Source organism: Cyanistes caeruleus, chromosome 21 (genome assembly GCF_971803275.1).
Source record: "Cyanistes caeruleus chromosome 21, bCyaCae1.hap1.1, whole genome shotgun sequence".
NCBI classification, from domain to species: Eukaryota; Metazoa; Chordata; class Aves; order Passeriformes; family Paridae; genus Cyanistes; species Cyanistes caeruleus.
This window is the reverse complement of record NC_141721.1, coordinates 5,815,929-5,831,077: the sequence shown is the minus strand read 5'-3', so window position 1 is coordinate 5,831,077 and position 15,149 is coordinate 5,815,929. Positions and strand designations below refer to the sequence as shown.

Genomic DNA, 15,149 nt, shown 5'->3' with positions numbered 1-15,149 from the left:
TTCGTGTCTTGCTTGATCAGAGCACATACCCTTTTAGAGTAACTCATCAAGGCAGAGCTGCTCACTGAGATGCCATAACTCACAAAAACAATGTAAAGAAGTTCACAGGTAAAACTTAAGAGTTTCCACATTTGTACTACACAGCTTAAAGTATTTTGGCGAAAGACTCTGCTTGCTTGAATTGCATACTAGGGATGCCCATGTAGTAATTAAGACTTGCTGTGATACATTTTAACTGAAGTATGAGACACAACTCCTCTGTATTTCATCAGTGTTTCTATGTGCTCTGTGATGTACTACCCACTTAGAAAAAGATTCTATGTTATTATAAAGAGCCCACACTACTGTAGTTTTTGTTAGATCTTTCTTGGCTCTGCTGCTCTTTAGCCCTTTTTTCTCCTGGGAAATATCTATCTTTGGGAATATTTCCCTTTGGAGCAAGTTCCAGAGTTGTGTCACACAAGTTGATGGTTAAGCATTAAATAGTTCTTTCTAATAATTATTTATAGTGCTTACGGTTTCAGTCACTCCACAAGAAGAATCAAGAAGTTTGATTCTACAGTTTCTCTGCATTTTGCAGAGATCTCAAGTTTCACTAAAATGCAATGATTATTAAATAATTACACAGCTTTCTCCATTAAAATTAATAGTGCTTCACAGGTATTTTCCTTACAAAAAATGCAGATCATCTTTACTGCTCTGTTCTCCTGCTCCTGTACAGGAATATCATTAAGTGATAAGAAACTTCACTAACCGCTGCAGGGAATAGCCACTACCTGTAAAAACAATGTATGAGAATAATCTTCATGACCTTTCATAAACCACCTTTTTTCATTCCTTAGGATTGCCAAATTTGCATGTTTCTGTCTAAAAAGCAGTATTAACCAATGGAGAGGTTTGTACCTTCACAAGACAAAGAGTACCGATAACTAACTAAATAAATTTTCTTACTCAAAGGTCAAAGTTATGAAGCAAATAGAGTGCACACAGGACTCTGCTCATGAAATGCAGAGCTCACTGCAATCCTGTGGAAGATCTGTGGTGCACAGTGTCACTTATTTTCCTGTGTTCACCCCTCTCACACCCTATCACACATTTCTCATTGGAGATGAGTTACCTCTTTCAGCTGCTCTTTACGGAGTTTATATTCTCTCTTCTGGGACTCCAGGAAACTGTTCAATTCTTTTTTCTGTTGGGCCTGAATATGCTGTTGAAACTTCTTTTCTTCATTGGCCATCACTTTAGCCTACAGCAAATCCAGCAGCAAGTCAGAGTCCCAGTGGATTACAGCTCATGTCCAATTTCAGCCTCAAGGCCCAGAACTCATGGTAGTCACCACAATATTCACCATGCCTCTGGACAAGTCCAAGTCAGAGGAGCTTGTCCTCACTCTCTCCTCATTCCTCATCCCATCAAGGCACCCAACAGAGTCCTCCTCCAGTACCACATTCCCTCAGCCCAGTTGTTCAGCTAATCTTGCCTAACCAAAACCTTATGATAAACTATATCCTCAGCCTTCCACTGAGAGATCAGAGATGAACAAAAACCAATAATAATTGCTGTAGGCAGCACCACTTCATTATCAATTATTTAAAAGCACAGCCCCCCCATATCCATACACAACTAGACAATGAACATTTAAGTGTAGCTGGCACATTTCTCTGCAGGCTAATTTTCCTCCACAACACTCAATGGCAGGCAATTATTGACAGCACAGGCATGGCAAGGGAGAGGAAAACCCTCACAGTGTTTTTTCTGGGGTCAGAATTCTAACATTCAGTGTAACCCACTGCCGTGAAGGACATACCTTTCCTCTAGTTACATAACCCCTTAGTGTAAGAAGGTGATGTATTAACCTTTTTCTAATTAGCCATTTGCTTGGCTCCTGAAAACAAGACATCTCAGAGTCCACACTGTCATCTCTGCATCAGTGAGGGGAAGTGGACAATTTAATGTAATTAGCAAACATGGGTTGGTCTGATAAACCATAACCTCCTACCTCTTTTTCCATGGCTGCTTGATGCTTTTTAATTAGCTTTTCCATTTCTGCAGCAAAATTGTTACGCTGTGTTTCAAGATCTTTGTCCAACCTGAGGCGGTGCTCGTCCATCTCTGCCTTCAGTTTATTCTCTAATGCCATCAGTTGCTTCTGGTGCTGCCTTCTCATACGTTTATAGCCAGACATCTGCTCTCGGAGCTCTGAGTCTTGCTCATGCTCCTGCATTTGCCTTGTCACCTAGGAAGATAACCACATCGGGCCAGGGGAAGTTAATGCTGCTTAATCTGCTTTTCAGCAATCTTCAAACCACAAAAGAAAGCGATTCAGTTAAGAAATATGATTTTGTTGTAAAGAAAAGCACACATCCTAATGGCAGCAGAGCAGATTAAAAACTCAATTCTACTATAAGAGATAAGCTTACATGGGCTTCAGTAAAAAAACAGTACAATTGTTACAAAGCTGGTACTAAATAATGGCCTTTTAGCCTAATACAATGAGGGTGGATACATATACACACACACAAAAATATTCATAATATGCATATGAAAATAAAAACCAGCTTATTATTAGAAATGTTTTCCTATATTCTACAGGCCACATTGGATTTGAGACTATTTAATACACACAAATTACATTTGCCCAGGTGTCTCACTGAAGCTTTCATTAACTGATGCTGTATTATTTCAGTGACAGTATCTCAGTCAATGAAGATAGCTCATATTCTGGTGATACTCTGAAAGCTCTGAGCAGTTGCACAGAGCTGTGTTCAAAGCACCCCCTCCTGCAGAGCTCTCCCCACACCAGCCCTTCACGTACCAGCGACGCTGTGCGTATGGTAGCAAAGTGCTCTCGGTTGCGATAATGAGACTTGTGGCGAGATACTTGGGGAGGAGACTGGGGTTCTGATGCCCTTGTCCGAGGATCTGACTCCTCTCTGTAGTTCTCTTCCTCCTTTATCAGCAAATATTAATGTCAGAGAATAAAAAGAAACTGTGTTACTAAAGATTTTTAATTTCGGTCTTTTTATTTAAAAGGAAGAAAAAAGCATTTTATATTCACCAGCCCTGAGAAGGTATACACTGCAAAAGGGGTTCTGATCTACAACCTTTGCTTTCAGAAATTTCATCATGAATTTTTATTACTAAGAGGAAGACTACTAATTAAAGCGGAAAATGAGAAAAAAAAAATTAAAACCGAAAGCTGAGTTCAACAGTTTACTTCAACAAAACATAAAAGCTATGAGATTTTATCAAGTCTGAAAGACAAAAACAGCATCTTTGTAGCTCTGAAAGACAGAAGAAGATTTCATTACACCCACTGCAGAAATACCTCAAAGCAAATTTTAAAATTTGTCATGGTGTATTCCACATTCTTATTTTGAGTTTGTCATTCATTACAGAGCGATTACTAGTTAGATATGATACACTAATTAACTCCCTGAGGAAATACCTGTGTCTTTGTTGCATATCTGGGCAAAGAACAAGAGACATTCTAGCCACGCCTATCATTAGCCATGGAAATGGCAGTGCTTTGAGCAAATGAGTGATAACTCCTCCATGGCAAGAGCAGTCCAGCTCAGAGGGCACTCCCCAGCCCACCCTTCATCTGGCAGAGGGAAAGCAGGGGAGTGGTTTCTGCTGCATTTTTTTCCCCTACACTTTATTCATTAACAAAATATTCAAATCAAAATGCTAGGAAGCTGGGTGCTGCAGAACTGATTTCAGCTTCTAGGTCCTGACTTTAAGAATTCTCTAACAAGGAGGTAAAAAGGGGAACTCACACATCCTGTTGTCTCACAAGGCAGTGCTATATGCATGTTAAGGATATCCACCAAACAAACCTATTTACAACCTCCCATTCCAGCTCCTCCTGATAAAGCAAACTGCTTTTGAAACAATTCCATTAGTAAAATAATTTTTAGTGAATTAATAAAAATTAACTATCTTCACAGCCACTTTCCCAAATCTCCAGTGCACACTCATATATATATTTGGGGCACAATAATATAAACTGCAGGTAATGACTAGGCAAATGGGAACAGCTGACTTCATGCCAACCAAATTGGCATGAAGTCAATGCCACTTTACACCTTCAAAGTTTAAAGCTCTCCAGTAAGAATGCAGTGCTTACCGGCTTTAAATGAATGACAGAGCTATTTGACATCACGGTGTGGTCCCCCTCCATCATATCCAGCTCGCTCTTATCATCCGAGGCATCTGGAAGACTGTTAACACTACTGCTTTGGCTACTGGCACTGATAGACATACTAGGAATGGACTGATTACTTCCAACACTGTTCACTGTTCCCGTCCTGCCCACACCATGATCTTGTTCCTAGGAGAAAGGAAGTAGAAAGAAAATTCAAACCCATCGCAGTGGTACCTGTGGACACTACCAAATGGAACGCTCACGCTATTTCTCTCTAAAGGCATCCACCCACCACGTCATGGCACTTTCCACCCTTCAGGTATTGCCATGAAACGTTTTCCTTGTGGGATGCTGGGGAGAGAAAGAGTCAGGCTTGTCAAGATTAACTGGCTGATGTCAGATTCTTTTCAACAGCGAGCCTGTTAACAAGCTGAACTCTATCATGTGTCAGCCACAGCGTGTCACCAGAAGCTGCTGTGATACCAGCATCACCTGAGTGCTCAGCTGGGACCCTGCACCTTGCAGGTTCCTTTCTGTACACAAGAACTGGAATTCAGAGTCTCCATCTCTGAATGGTGATTGCAGCACTCAACCCCATAAAAGAGAAATCCATTTAACTGATGACCTGTTTTTCTTTTCTTCATCTTCTTTTTTTTTTTTTTTAAATAAATCAAGTTAAATAAATCTCTATGCCTTAGTTTAGAATAACATTCTCAGTACATATGGTCAAAACAGAGGTCAACTGCAGTTGCTAAAGAGTCCTCATGAAGCCTCATAAACAGGCAAAGAAAGCGAGGATTTACAGGACTGGAAGCTGACTGTTCAAGCATGAACACATGGCACAGCTTCTTGTCAGCACTAGGCATCTACCCTGTTTGTCCTCAATTGTGCCTTGAGGTAGCTTTATTCCAAGCACAAAGAGGGAGACAGTGTTTACAGCCAGGTGTGTAAACAGCCTCCCTTCGTTTCAGCAATATCTGAATTGTGGTTATTTAAATGACAGTCTCATGGTTTTCTCTGGTTCAGTGACGAAATCCAGCATTTCTCTCACCTCCTCCTCCTCCTGTGTTTCCACTGCAGGGCCATTGTGGGCCTCCTGGAAGAGGAGCTTCTTCATTTTACGATACTGCAGGTTGTCCAGTTCTCTCACGGCATCCTTTGTTCTCTGAATCAGGTCTATTAACACGGTTTCGGGTCGCTCTCGAAGAACAAACATGTGCTGCAGAACACACAGTGAGTGGCCTCTCATACCTCAAATGCACATGCTTTGAGGACACAGTGATGAACTCTAGTTGGGTTTATTAGCCCTCTTCCTTGCACAGGAGGAGAGCACCTTCACAGCTAACACTGGCATTATTTTTAGACTTCACAATTCAGACAGATTTCAGAATGATTGTACCACCAAAAAAAAGGTGTAAAAACCCAGAAATGGCATTTTACATGCCATGAAAACTTGCTCACTATAAACTCAGACTTCAGAGACATTACCTACTGTGGTTTAGTGAGGGAAGAGCAACAAATACAAAATAAAATCTAAAGGTGCTAGACTGGCTAGTATCTTTAACCAAATGTTAATTAACTCATCAGCTAACTCGCAGTGTATAAAACCTTTTTCCTTCTTTAGAAAAGCTTGTAAATCAAATATTCATCATATAGCTCTGAGTCATAAAATAGGCTGTGAACCTTAGAGCCTGGTCCTGGAACAGTTCCCCATGTTCTGCTCTTCTCTTGGAGATATTCACCACATTTTCTGCAATGGTGGCTACATTTTGCCAATAGGTAAAGCAAGAACTGTCTATGTATGTCAGAAGCAGCTTTTGCAGTCTCCAGATGCAATGTGCTGTGCAAGCATGAGTCATTATTAACATCACCACTACTTTCATTTTGTTGCTTTGGAGAACTGCAATGCTGTTTCCAACATGGCACATTCCCTACCTGTCCCTGTAAAGTGGCATGAAGTGTTTCAGACTATAGTTATGGAAGGAATATGTTCCCAAATGTATTATTTCCATCAATGTGCTCTTTAATTGCAGCACATTGCTCAAAATAAAACCAATCTGTAGAATTCTGAAATGGCAGGACTACACACCCACACTGAAACCTTTCCTGGATAATTGCATTTCCTTTCTGAATAGACAGTTTTCAAAGAGGCACAAGTCCTCAGAGCCATTTTTAGGTAAAAACATGCAAAAAAGGTGCTGATAAAACCTTCATAAATAGCATCCATTTCCCTGCAATGCCAAAAATTTGGAAAAACACTGTTTAGCAGAAACAGGGCCAGCATAAAAAGAAACCCAAAATGTCAAAAGCACTATAAAGAGAATGACAAGTTAGCAAAATTCTGAATGCCACCTGATGCCACAAAGGAAATCCATCAAAGTTACACAAAAAAGCATCTCCAACACCCAACTTCTTTGTGAGTTCTGTTCACATGTCAGCTTTTTGAAACAATCTACCCCACTGGCTTTTCTCCAGACTACAGTGAGCAAAGCCAAGTACCTGCAGCATCCAGGAGCACAAATGAAGAATTAAAAAAAAAGCTAAGAAATAAAACAAGAGAAAGCCTGCAGAATGCTGAGGCTTTTTCATGCCAAGGAAAAATACAGGGAGGAAAAACTGCTTTCTTTTGCCCCTTTTCCCCAACAGTGGATTTCAGGCACTGTGTAAAGCACACTGGAACTTAAGAGGGAAGTAACAAAAGGTATTTGTTAGCTAATGCATGGCAGCTCTGTCAGGATTAATTATAATCACTGGAATGATTGAGTTTACAAACTAAAACTCTCGACAAGTCAAGGTGGTCATCCAGTGTAACTTAATGGAGTGACCTTTTATGATGAGAACTCCAAGGCTGGTTTGGAAAGTCACCTGGGGAACACTCTGAGACACTGCAGACAGGCAGTAAAGCCAGGGCTGCCAGCTCAGAACACCCCACAGCACTCACAGTTCAAATGTGTTTGAGCATCATTAACCATAACCTTGTACAGTAGGTGAGACAGATCATCATCACAGGGCACAGCCCCTTTTAATACCACATGGAAAACAGATAGGATAAGCAAGCCAACCTTCAGAAGCTCCTCTGATGTAGGCCTGTCTTGAGGAATTTTCTGGAGGCAAGAATCTACGAAGTTTCGAAAATAATCAGACCTGTGTCAAGGAGAGGAAAAAAAAAAAAAATCCACCTAAGTTAACGACCCAGTTTAATTTATTATGGAGTCAAGATCCTCACATCTGCATGCTTGTAGCTCCTAGGCCAAGAACTATGTTTCAATAAATCATAATTAGGAAGTTTTTAACTTTTGAAATTAGTTTACTGCATTTGCTGTTTTCAAAAGACAGTTGTGAGGCTGAGAGGTGCAAAATGTTACTACTGTGCTTTATTCTGCTGAAGTTAATGCAACAGACACTTGCCACACACAAGCTGTGTCTTCATCTTGCAAAGCAATACTTCAACAAAACAGGATTTAGAAACTGACAGTGTGGTTTGTGATAAAAAAAAACACTAAAACCCACAGTTTTGGCTAGCTTGGGAGCTTCAAAACTTTACTGACCTATGAATGGAATTTTTTATAGGATGTTAAGTTCTTCCAGCAGCCTGTCCTGTTCCTACTGCACTAAAGAGTCTCAAACGTATATTTAGTAATTGGTCAATTTTGTGTACAAAATGTATAGTGAATCTAATGAGAACCTTCCAACTCACATCCTCCCAACAGGACTCCAGCCATTTTAAGAACTCAGTATGACAAAGCACTCCATTTACAGCCATTCCCTACAACATTCCTCCCTCAGCAATACTCACCATTCATTAGACTGTAGTGTAGGGGATTCATTCTGCGCTATGTGATATAAGGCACTCATTGCGTTCATGTTAAACAAAGGAGGCTTCCTTTCCGCTGCACACAAGAGAAAAGAAGTTTTTATATAGGGAGATAGTCTCATGTTGTTGCTCTTTTCTTTTTTTTTTTTTACAGTTTACATCCCTTTAAAAAGAAAACCACATCAGCAAAATCCCTATGGCCTGAACATGGATCCCCAAACCAACCCTACCCTGCAATCAGACAGATATGTTGGCATACGTCCTGTGCAATTGCAGAAGATGAAAGCCCTTTGAAGATCAAATGCCTTGTCCTCTCAAGCTTTTAAATTACGTGGTTTATCATAGATGAGTTCTCTGACTCATTGTAATGTACTAAAATAGGAGTAAGTTAACAGTAAGCTCTATACTGGCTGTTTAGCCACTAAGCTTTCTTGGTTTCATACACCCCCCCTTTTGTTTTTTTAAACTACAGTTGCTAAAAAGCTAAGAAATATTTATTTCTAGCAGGACAGCAGTGATGAACAAGAAGCTGGTTACAAGAACCATCAAATCACACTTAACTGACTAAGCACATAGGCAGGAAGTCAGCAAGAGGCCAACTCTTTATACTATTTTGAGAGTTGCCTTCTCTTTGGCTCTTCCCTCTTTCAAGTTTGTGTTACTCTTATAGACTGACACAGCATGAAAGCTTAATGAGGAAGGAGATGATCTCATTGTAACAACAAAATTGAAGCTTCATCAGAATGTTTATGGGGCAAACTTTGCAAAGCTAAGGCTCGCCATAGACATTCTAGAGAAGCTGGTCAGGCCACGAGGATGCTCTTACACTACTGAAATGCAACAGAAAACTTTTCATCCTCAAAAAAAATAAACAAGGGGAAAAATAATGCCACTTTTCTTATTCTGCTCCTCAGTTCTGAGTTGAATAGTAGCACTGAACTGTGGATCAGAGATCATGGTTCACTCACGGCTATGGCAGGATGGACTAAGTGCTACAAATTCCTCAGAATAGGTAAACTGAGGACTTTCCTCAAATTCAGCACTTTACATCTTCTAATCTGTCAGATAACTAGTTGCTGCTATCAAGAGTCAGAGATTATTCATTAAACTATTTTAACTGACTGTTCTCTCTACTTTTTTTCCTCTTAGCTCACCTGAATAAAACAGAAATCTTAGGAAACCCTGAAACTGAGCACTTAATAAGACCATTTCTAAGACTCAGTGATAATTCAGAGAATTCTACCAGACATCTCATTTCCTTGCTGTCTTCCCATGCTTACTCAAAGCAACACAAATGAGCCAGGCACAGGGACCCAGCCTACACTGCTCTGCTGTCCTGACCTAGTCTCACCTCCCACCACACCAGCAGCCATAGACGAAGCCCAACACACTTCATCCTGCAAGAACGCAGTGTGCAGGACTCCCAGGGGTGTGGTGGCCATGAGCTCACTGCATTCCTGGAGCCCTGCAGCCAGCCAAGTCTCCTTACTCCACTCAGAGCAGGATTCTGTCATGACAGTCACACCCCTTTCAACTTGCTTTATATTGGCAACCAAAAAAAGAACAACAACAAAAAAATCTCTGCTCTGAAGAAAGAATCTATTTCGTGTCCTGAAAGAAAATGAAGTTGACAGTTTGGAATGCCAGACAGCATTTTTAGCTAAACTGTGCAGTTCACATAGATTAGTGTGTTCCTTAGAGCTCTCACTGCCTGGCTGGGCTGCTCCTCCATGGAGGTCAGGTTGGAGCACGAGCAATCAGATCTGACAAGGATGGGAGGACAGCCTCAGGTGCATGGGAGCAGTGGTGTGCAAGGTGTGCTTCAGCAAAGGCATTTTTTTTCCAAGAAAACACAACATATTAAATTTAAACAGAATGCCATACTAACAATGTCCCTTTAAACTCACATCCTGCTTTAAAGGGTCTGTTCTAATGGCAATAACATAATTTCTTTAGGCTTTGAGTTTCAGGTTACCACTTCAAAATTGGATTACTTTGTAACTTTTCATTTAAGGAAAAACTAAACCTATTCAGAAGAACACAGCTTTGAAGTTGTTCACTTCTCCAGAACTTAATCACTGCAGAATTTGTTAATGTATGTTAAATTTTCACAGAAACAGTATCAACTTATAGCACTAAATACATCTCCACATTGGTACCTTTACTGGCTCACTTCTACAGCTGTTCAGCAATTGACTGTTTTTCAGTTCAGAAGTTAACTGCCTCTCCCACAGAATGTGAACACCCTTAGTGATATCACTTGGCTACTCTCTTTGTCTATATAACTCTTCAGATAATGGAAACTCCAGTTCCATAAACACCAAACTGGAGACTTGGTCTTGAATTCTAGAAAGCACATTTCACTCTTTTCTCTAAAACTCAGGGCCCAGAGAAACCAGGACAAGAAAGGGAGCACAAATATTTCACACTGTGATTCAGCTAAGTTCTAGGTATTGAATAACTAAGTTTTAATTTTTTTAAAGGAAGTAACTTACCTAACTCAATACAGGTAATTCCAAGAGACCAAACATCTACTTTGCCATCATACTGCCCTTCATCCATGGCTAAAATCACTTCTGGGGCCATCCTAAGGAAAGAAATTGGTGCTCAAAGTAGGCAAAGGAACACATTATCTTCATCAGTATGAAGTGGGCTGCTTTCATGATTTCAACTACCATAAACAAATCATTCCCCAAGCTATCAGACATGACCATGGGACACTGGGAACAAAGATCCAGCACCTACACTAGTGCAGGCCTGCAGATGCTGTGTGATTTTACCCAGCTCTACATTTATGTGTATCACTGTCCAGCTCTCCATTTATGAGTATCACAACCTTCTCACCCTCCCACATTTCCAATAGTTTAGCTGGCTGACCAGCTCTGGTGAGATAATTATAACATGCAGTTGAGTAAACACCACAGATCAGGTGTAAGATCAAAAGCATACAAGGGATCTGCAAAGGGGTTGGTTCAGTGAACCTGGCTTTCCTAAGAAAGAAAAAACACTTCAGTTATTTCAACAACCAGACACGGTGAGAATACATGAATTGTTTAAACCACTGGGGGGAGTGATTAAAATATATTACAGATGATTCAATCCCACCTCTACCACTTTATGTCAGTCCAAGTAGAACAGCAATATATTTTTATTAATTTTTGTGAACTACAATACAGGGATACACAATTTCTTGGAACTCAGAGCCTACTTACTATTTAAACTTTTTTTTCTAACTAAGTACATTTTATCACCACCACAACTGGAAGATTACAAACTAGCTCCAATAAACCCAAGTATATTAAATAGCCAATACATGATCCTTTCACTTCACAAAGCCAGCAAGAACTAGAACTCCTGGCTTACCAATATGGCGTCCCCACAAATGAGTTGGCAGGAGATGCTATGGAAGCAGACCCAAAGTCAGCAAGTTTCACCTGTCCTGGCTCTGTCAGAAGGATGTTCCCTGCCTTGATATCTCTGGTGATAGAATACAAGTGTCAGTATTACTCCTCTCCAAAGAAGAAAACCCCCTATTGGACAGACTATGAAACACACCAATATTCACATGTTCAAGCTGCAAAATATTCACATTTCCTCCAAACACAAATTCTTTAACCATTAGGTTTATTGCTTAAAGTGGCCCATGATTTTGGATTCTTTTGTCTTACATGTTAGTCTTAATGTCTGCCTTAAAAATGAACTTTAAATGGCACAACAGGATAAGCATCACATACAGTTCAGCAAAACCTTCTGAATCAAGTGTATCCTTTATCAAAAAGGATATATATATATATCCTTTTTAAAGGACTTAATAATGTAACTATTCAAATTCTTCATATTACTGTAATGCAGAAGCTACTTTAAACACAAAGAATATTTGCATCCCAAACTTACTGTGTGCTTCTCAACATGTGTGTTTGTGTAAAACTAATTTTTCAAGAATTAGTGCTCTCCTTGCCCCAGCATTCTTGGCCTTTCAGTTCCTACAAACTCTTTGGGTGCACATGGTCTTCACTACTTAAGGGACAATCAGCACTGAAAAGCTTAGGAGATTTGAAGGAATTCTGCAGAAATTATGGACACCAGCTATAAGAGACAGTGCATGTACAGATACAGAGCTTGCTAGTGTTTAGACTACTATAAATCACTTGTTTGGGAGCATATGAATACTGTGAAAAGAAAATCCCTGCTTACCATGTTGAATTTGGGATGGAGGGGATACAATCAACAAAACAAATTACGTGTGTGTATGAGACAGCAAAAGTATAACCACTTACCTATGGATCATATTGTGAGAATGCAAGTATGCTAATCCCTGGAGAGCACCATGGGTAATTGCTGCTATTTCCACTTCTTGCAATGGCTTTTTATGAACTTAAGGAAAGAATTTACGTGAAATTCAGTATTACAGAAAACAATACAGTTTGCAGCATGCAAGCCAGTACTGTTAACAATGTAAACAGAAACTAAAAATCCATTTTTACTAGGTTCAGTATGTGAAGCCAATGTAAAAATAGTTCAGAGTACATTCTATAATCAGATGTAATCTTCTAACTGTAGCAGCTATTTACTACCAAAGAGACTACTCTCCAACCATAAACTACATTCTTGTTAGTTATGTGACCATTCTCCCAAGCAACTATTTGAGACTCAGTATCCAGTTTTTCCTTAATGAAGTGAAACCCCAAACCCCAGAAATTTACAGCAATTCACACACAAAGAAATTGTAGCAACACAGACAAATTCTGGCAGATAACCTTTTGGTCCTGAAATGCATCTGGCAAGGAAAGGAACAACCTACTGGCTATACATAATCTCTTTAAAGGAAGTTCAATATAAGAAGCCTGATAGGAAACCGACCATTTAATGAAAGACCTTGCAAAGTACAACCCTAACACTGCTGTAGTGCTATTCTAGTCAACAGGTCTACAGCTGTTAGTAAGCATTAGGGTCAACAGCAAGGGTTTTCAGAAGTAAATCTTGAACTGTCATGGCAGGAGAACCTAAAACTCAGAGGCAAAACAAATAGCCAACTGATAACTTTCAAATAACATGAACCAAGGAGAAACTACACACCTGGGAAAGCAAATTTTACAGAAAAATCACTACAACTATCAAGAATTTGGCAAACTGTGCCTATTTATCCACACTCTGGCTCCAAACAAAACTATGAACTCAAGGAAAATTCTGTGATGCTGTAACCTCCTAGTTCAGTACTCTGATTTTCCATCAAATAAACATGTATAACTTACTTACCTTCTAGTAAGTCTGATGCTGATCCTAAACAATATTCCATAACAAGCTGTCAGAGGAAGGAATCAAAGTAGTTAGAAAATCTGTAATGGTAAATATATGTTTTCTAGACTTGTATAGAGAAATCTAAATCCTGGAGCATACAGTGCAGGCTGCCATAACAAAGGAAGTACTGCTTGTACCATAAACCCCATCCCAGCACTGTCACACTGACCCCTCCCACATGTACAGCTCTAACTGGAATTAGGCATAACCTTCCTGTGTAAGACACCAAGCAACACCACTTGTAAGGAAGGCCAAAGCACATTCATAACCAGTTAGGTATTGTATTACATATCGTATTTTATATGCACATACTTAACAGGAATGTTAAACTGCACTTAACAAGCTTATCAGAGTATTAAAGGGCTATTTAGGGATTTACTTAAGATTCTGTCCCAGTCAGATTTCAAAAAGAGAAACTAAAACTTTGCCCTACAGATTTATTGAAGCTAATTCACGAAACAGTACTTAAACTATTAGTCCAATAATATGATTTCTTTAGTACATTGCACTACAGAACTTTATTAGTGATGGGTGCACAATATTTCAAATACTCAGCTTATCAAGCTAAATACACTAGAACAGCAACACTTAATATGATCAAAAGAGAAAATTTCCTTAAATCTTGGTTCCAGAAAGTACTTTCAGTTTGCTGAGCACCTGTAATGCCCTTGGCTATGCTCATCTCAGTCTGTGCAACACCAGTGCTCAGGTGCCTGCCAAAATCCAGCTGCAGAGATTTCAAAGCACCTTTAAGCAAGGCAAGAGGAGAGCAGAGCAGCAGATGCTTACCCATGCTGTATGCTCCCGCAGATAGCAGCCTTTGTATTCTATACTGTTAGGGTGTTTTATTCTTTGGAGGAACTTGACTTCCTTAATAATATCCTGCCATTTCTGTAGGGAATAAAAGGAATAGAAAGACTTTATTAAACTGTTACCTTTTGGTTTTTTGGTTGTTGTTATTATGTCATTTAATTATTTTAAGAGGCAAAACTATCTCAAGGTTCAAATCAAAATAAGTTTGTATCAACACTATGATTTTCACTGATTAACTCCTCAGCAGACCTACAAAATAAGTTGCTGTATGCAAGGATCTCTCATCAACGCAATGCTTTATATGTGTGCATAGGATATACTGGTAACATCTGAGCAAGTCCTCAAAAAAGAAGTGATGCTCTATTAAGGGATACCAATTCTGTTATCAAATCAAACATACACCCCAACCTGAAAGAGATGTGGGTGATAAGCATCCTTCAGCAGGATCAGCTGCCTCTCTTAACTCTTGTTACTATAAAGACCTATCCCTACTAGTCACTATAGCTCCCTTTATCAGCTGCCAACTATCTGACTACATTCTTGATAATGTTTCTCTATTACTAGTTTAATCTTTACAAGGGCCAATTTAAAATGAGTTACCTACTAGATAAAGGAATGGTTCTTCTGGAGAAAAAAAATATAAACAGATAAAACAAAGCCAGGTTTATAATAAGGGGAGCTCTGCTAGTGCAGAAGACACCAAAATGTCAAGTTCCAATGTGTGCCTAGATACTGACATTGCTTGCCTTGGAGACCTCCAGGTCCCCCACCATGTGCTGCACATCCACAACTCAGGCAAGAAAGGCCAAAGTCTGAGAGTGCAACAGCTAAACTACAACTACCAGAAAGTACCTTCAAAACCAAATGCAGCTGAAACCGTTTAAGTATGGATCCATCAACATAAGAGTGTTGATACTACAAATGTTTTTGAGCAAGAGTATCAGTTTTGAAGTTAACCAGAGCGAAAAAAGCCTCACCCAGCACCAAAAGGCTCAAAAGCTGTTTTCCAGATCCTGTTAATCCCTCAGCACACTCTTCCTCATGTGCTAGTATGTGGGTATTACACACAGAGGGGCA

The 15,149-nt window shown here is 39.7% G+C and overlaps 1 protein-coding gene across 1 annotated transcript in view; it reads right to left on the bottom strand.

Moving 5' to 3' along the window:
* TAOK1 (TAO kinase 1) overlaps window positions 1-15,149 on the bottom strand; it is a 63,395-nt gene that overhangs the window by 12,887 nt on the left and 35,359 nt on the right. The window contains exons 4-15 of the mRNA XM_086859312.1: window positions 14,049-14,150; window positions 13,218-13,263; window positions 12,239-12,335; window positions 11,325-11,438; window positions 10,457-10,548; window positions 7,944-8,037; window positions 7,210-7,291; window positions 5,199-5,366; window positions 4,130-4,333; window positions 2,816-2,950; window positions 2,000-2,236; window positions 1,118-1,246 (exon numbers count right to left, since the gene is read on the bottom strand). Of these exons, the coding sequence (XP_086715438.1) occupies window positions 1,118-1,246; window positions 2,000-2,236; window positions 2,816-2,950; window positions 4,130-4,333; window positions 5,199-5,366; window positions 7,210-7,291; window positions 7,944-8,037; window positions 10,457-10,548; window positions 11,325-11,438; window positions 12,239-12,335; window positions 13,218-13,263; window positions 14,049-14,150 (1,500 nt within the window). The remainder of the gene's footprint in view (window positions 1-1,117; window positions 1,247-1,999; window positions 2,237-2,815; window positions 2,951-4,129; window positions 4,334-5,198; window positions 5,367-7,209; window positions 7,292-7,943; window positions 8,038-10,456; window positions 10,549-11,324; window positions 11,439-12,238; window positions 12,336-13,217; window positions 13,264-14,048; window positions 14,151-15,149) is intronic.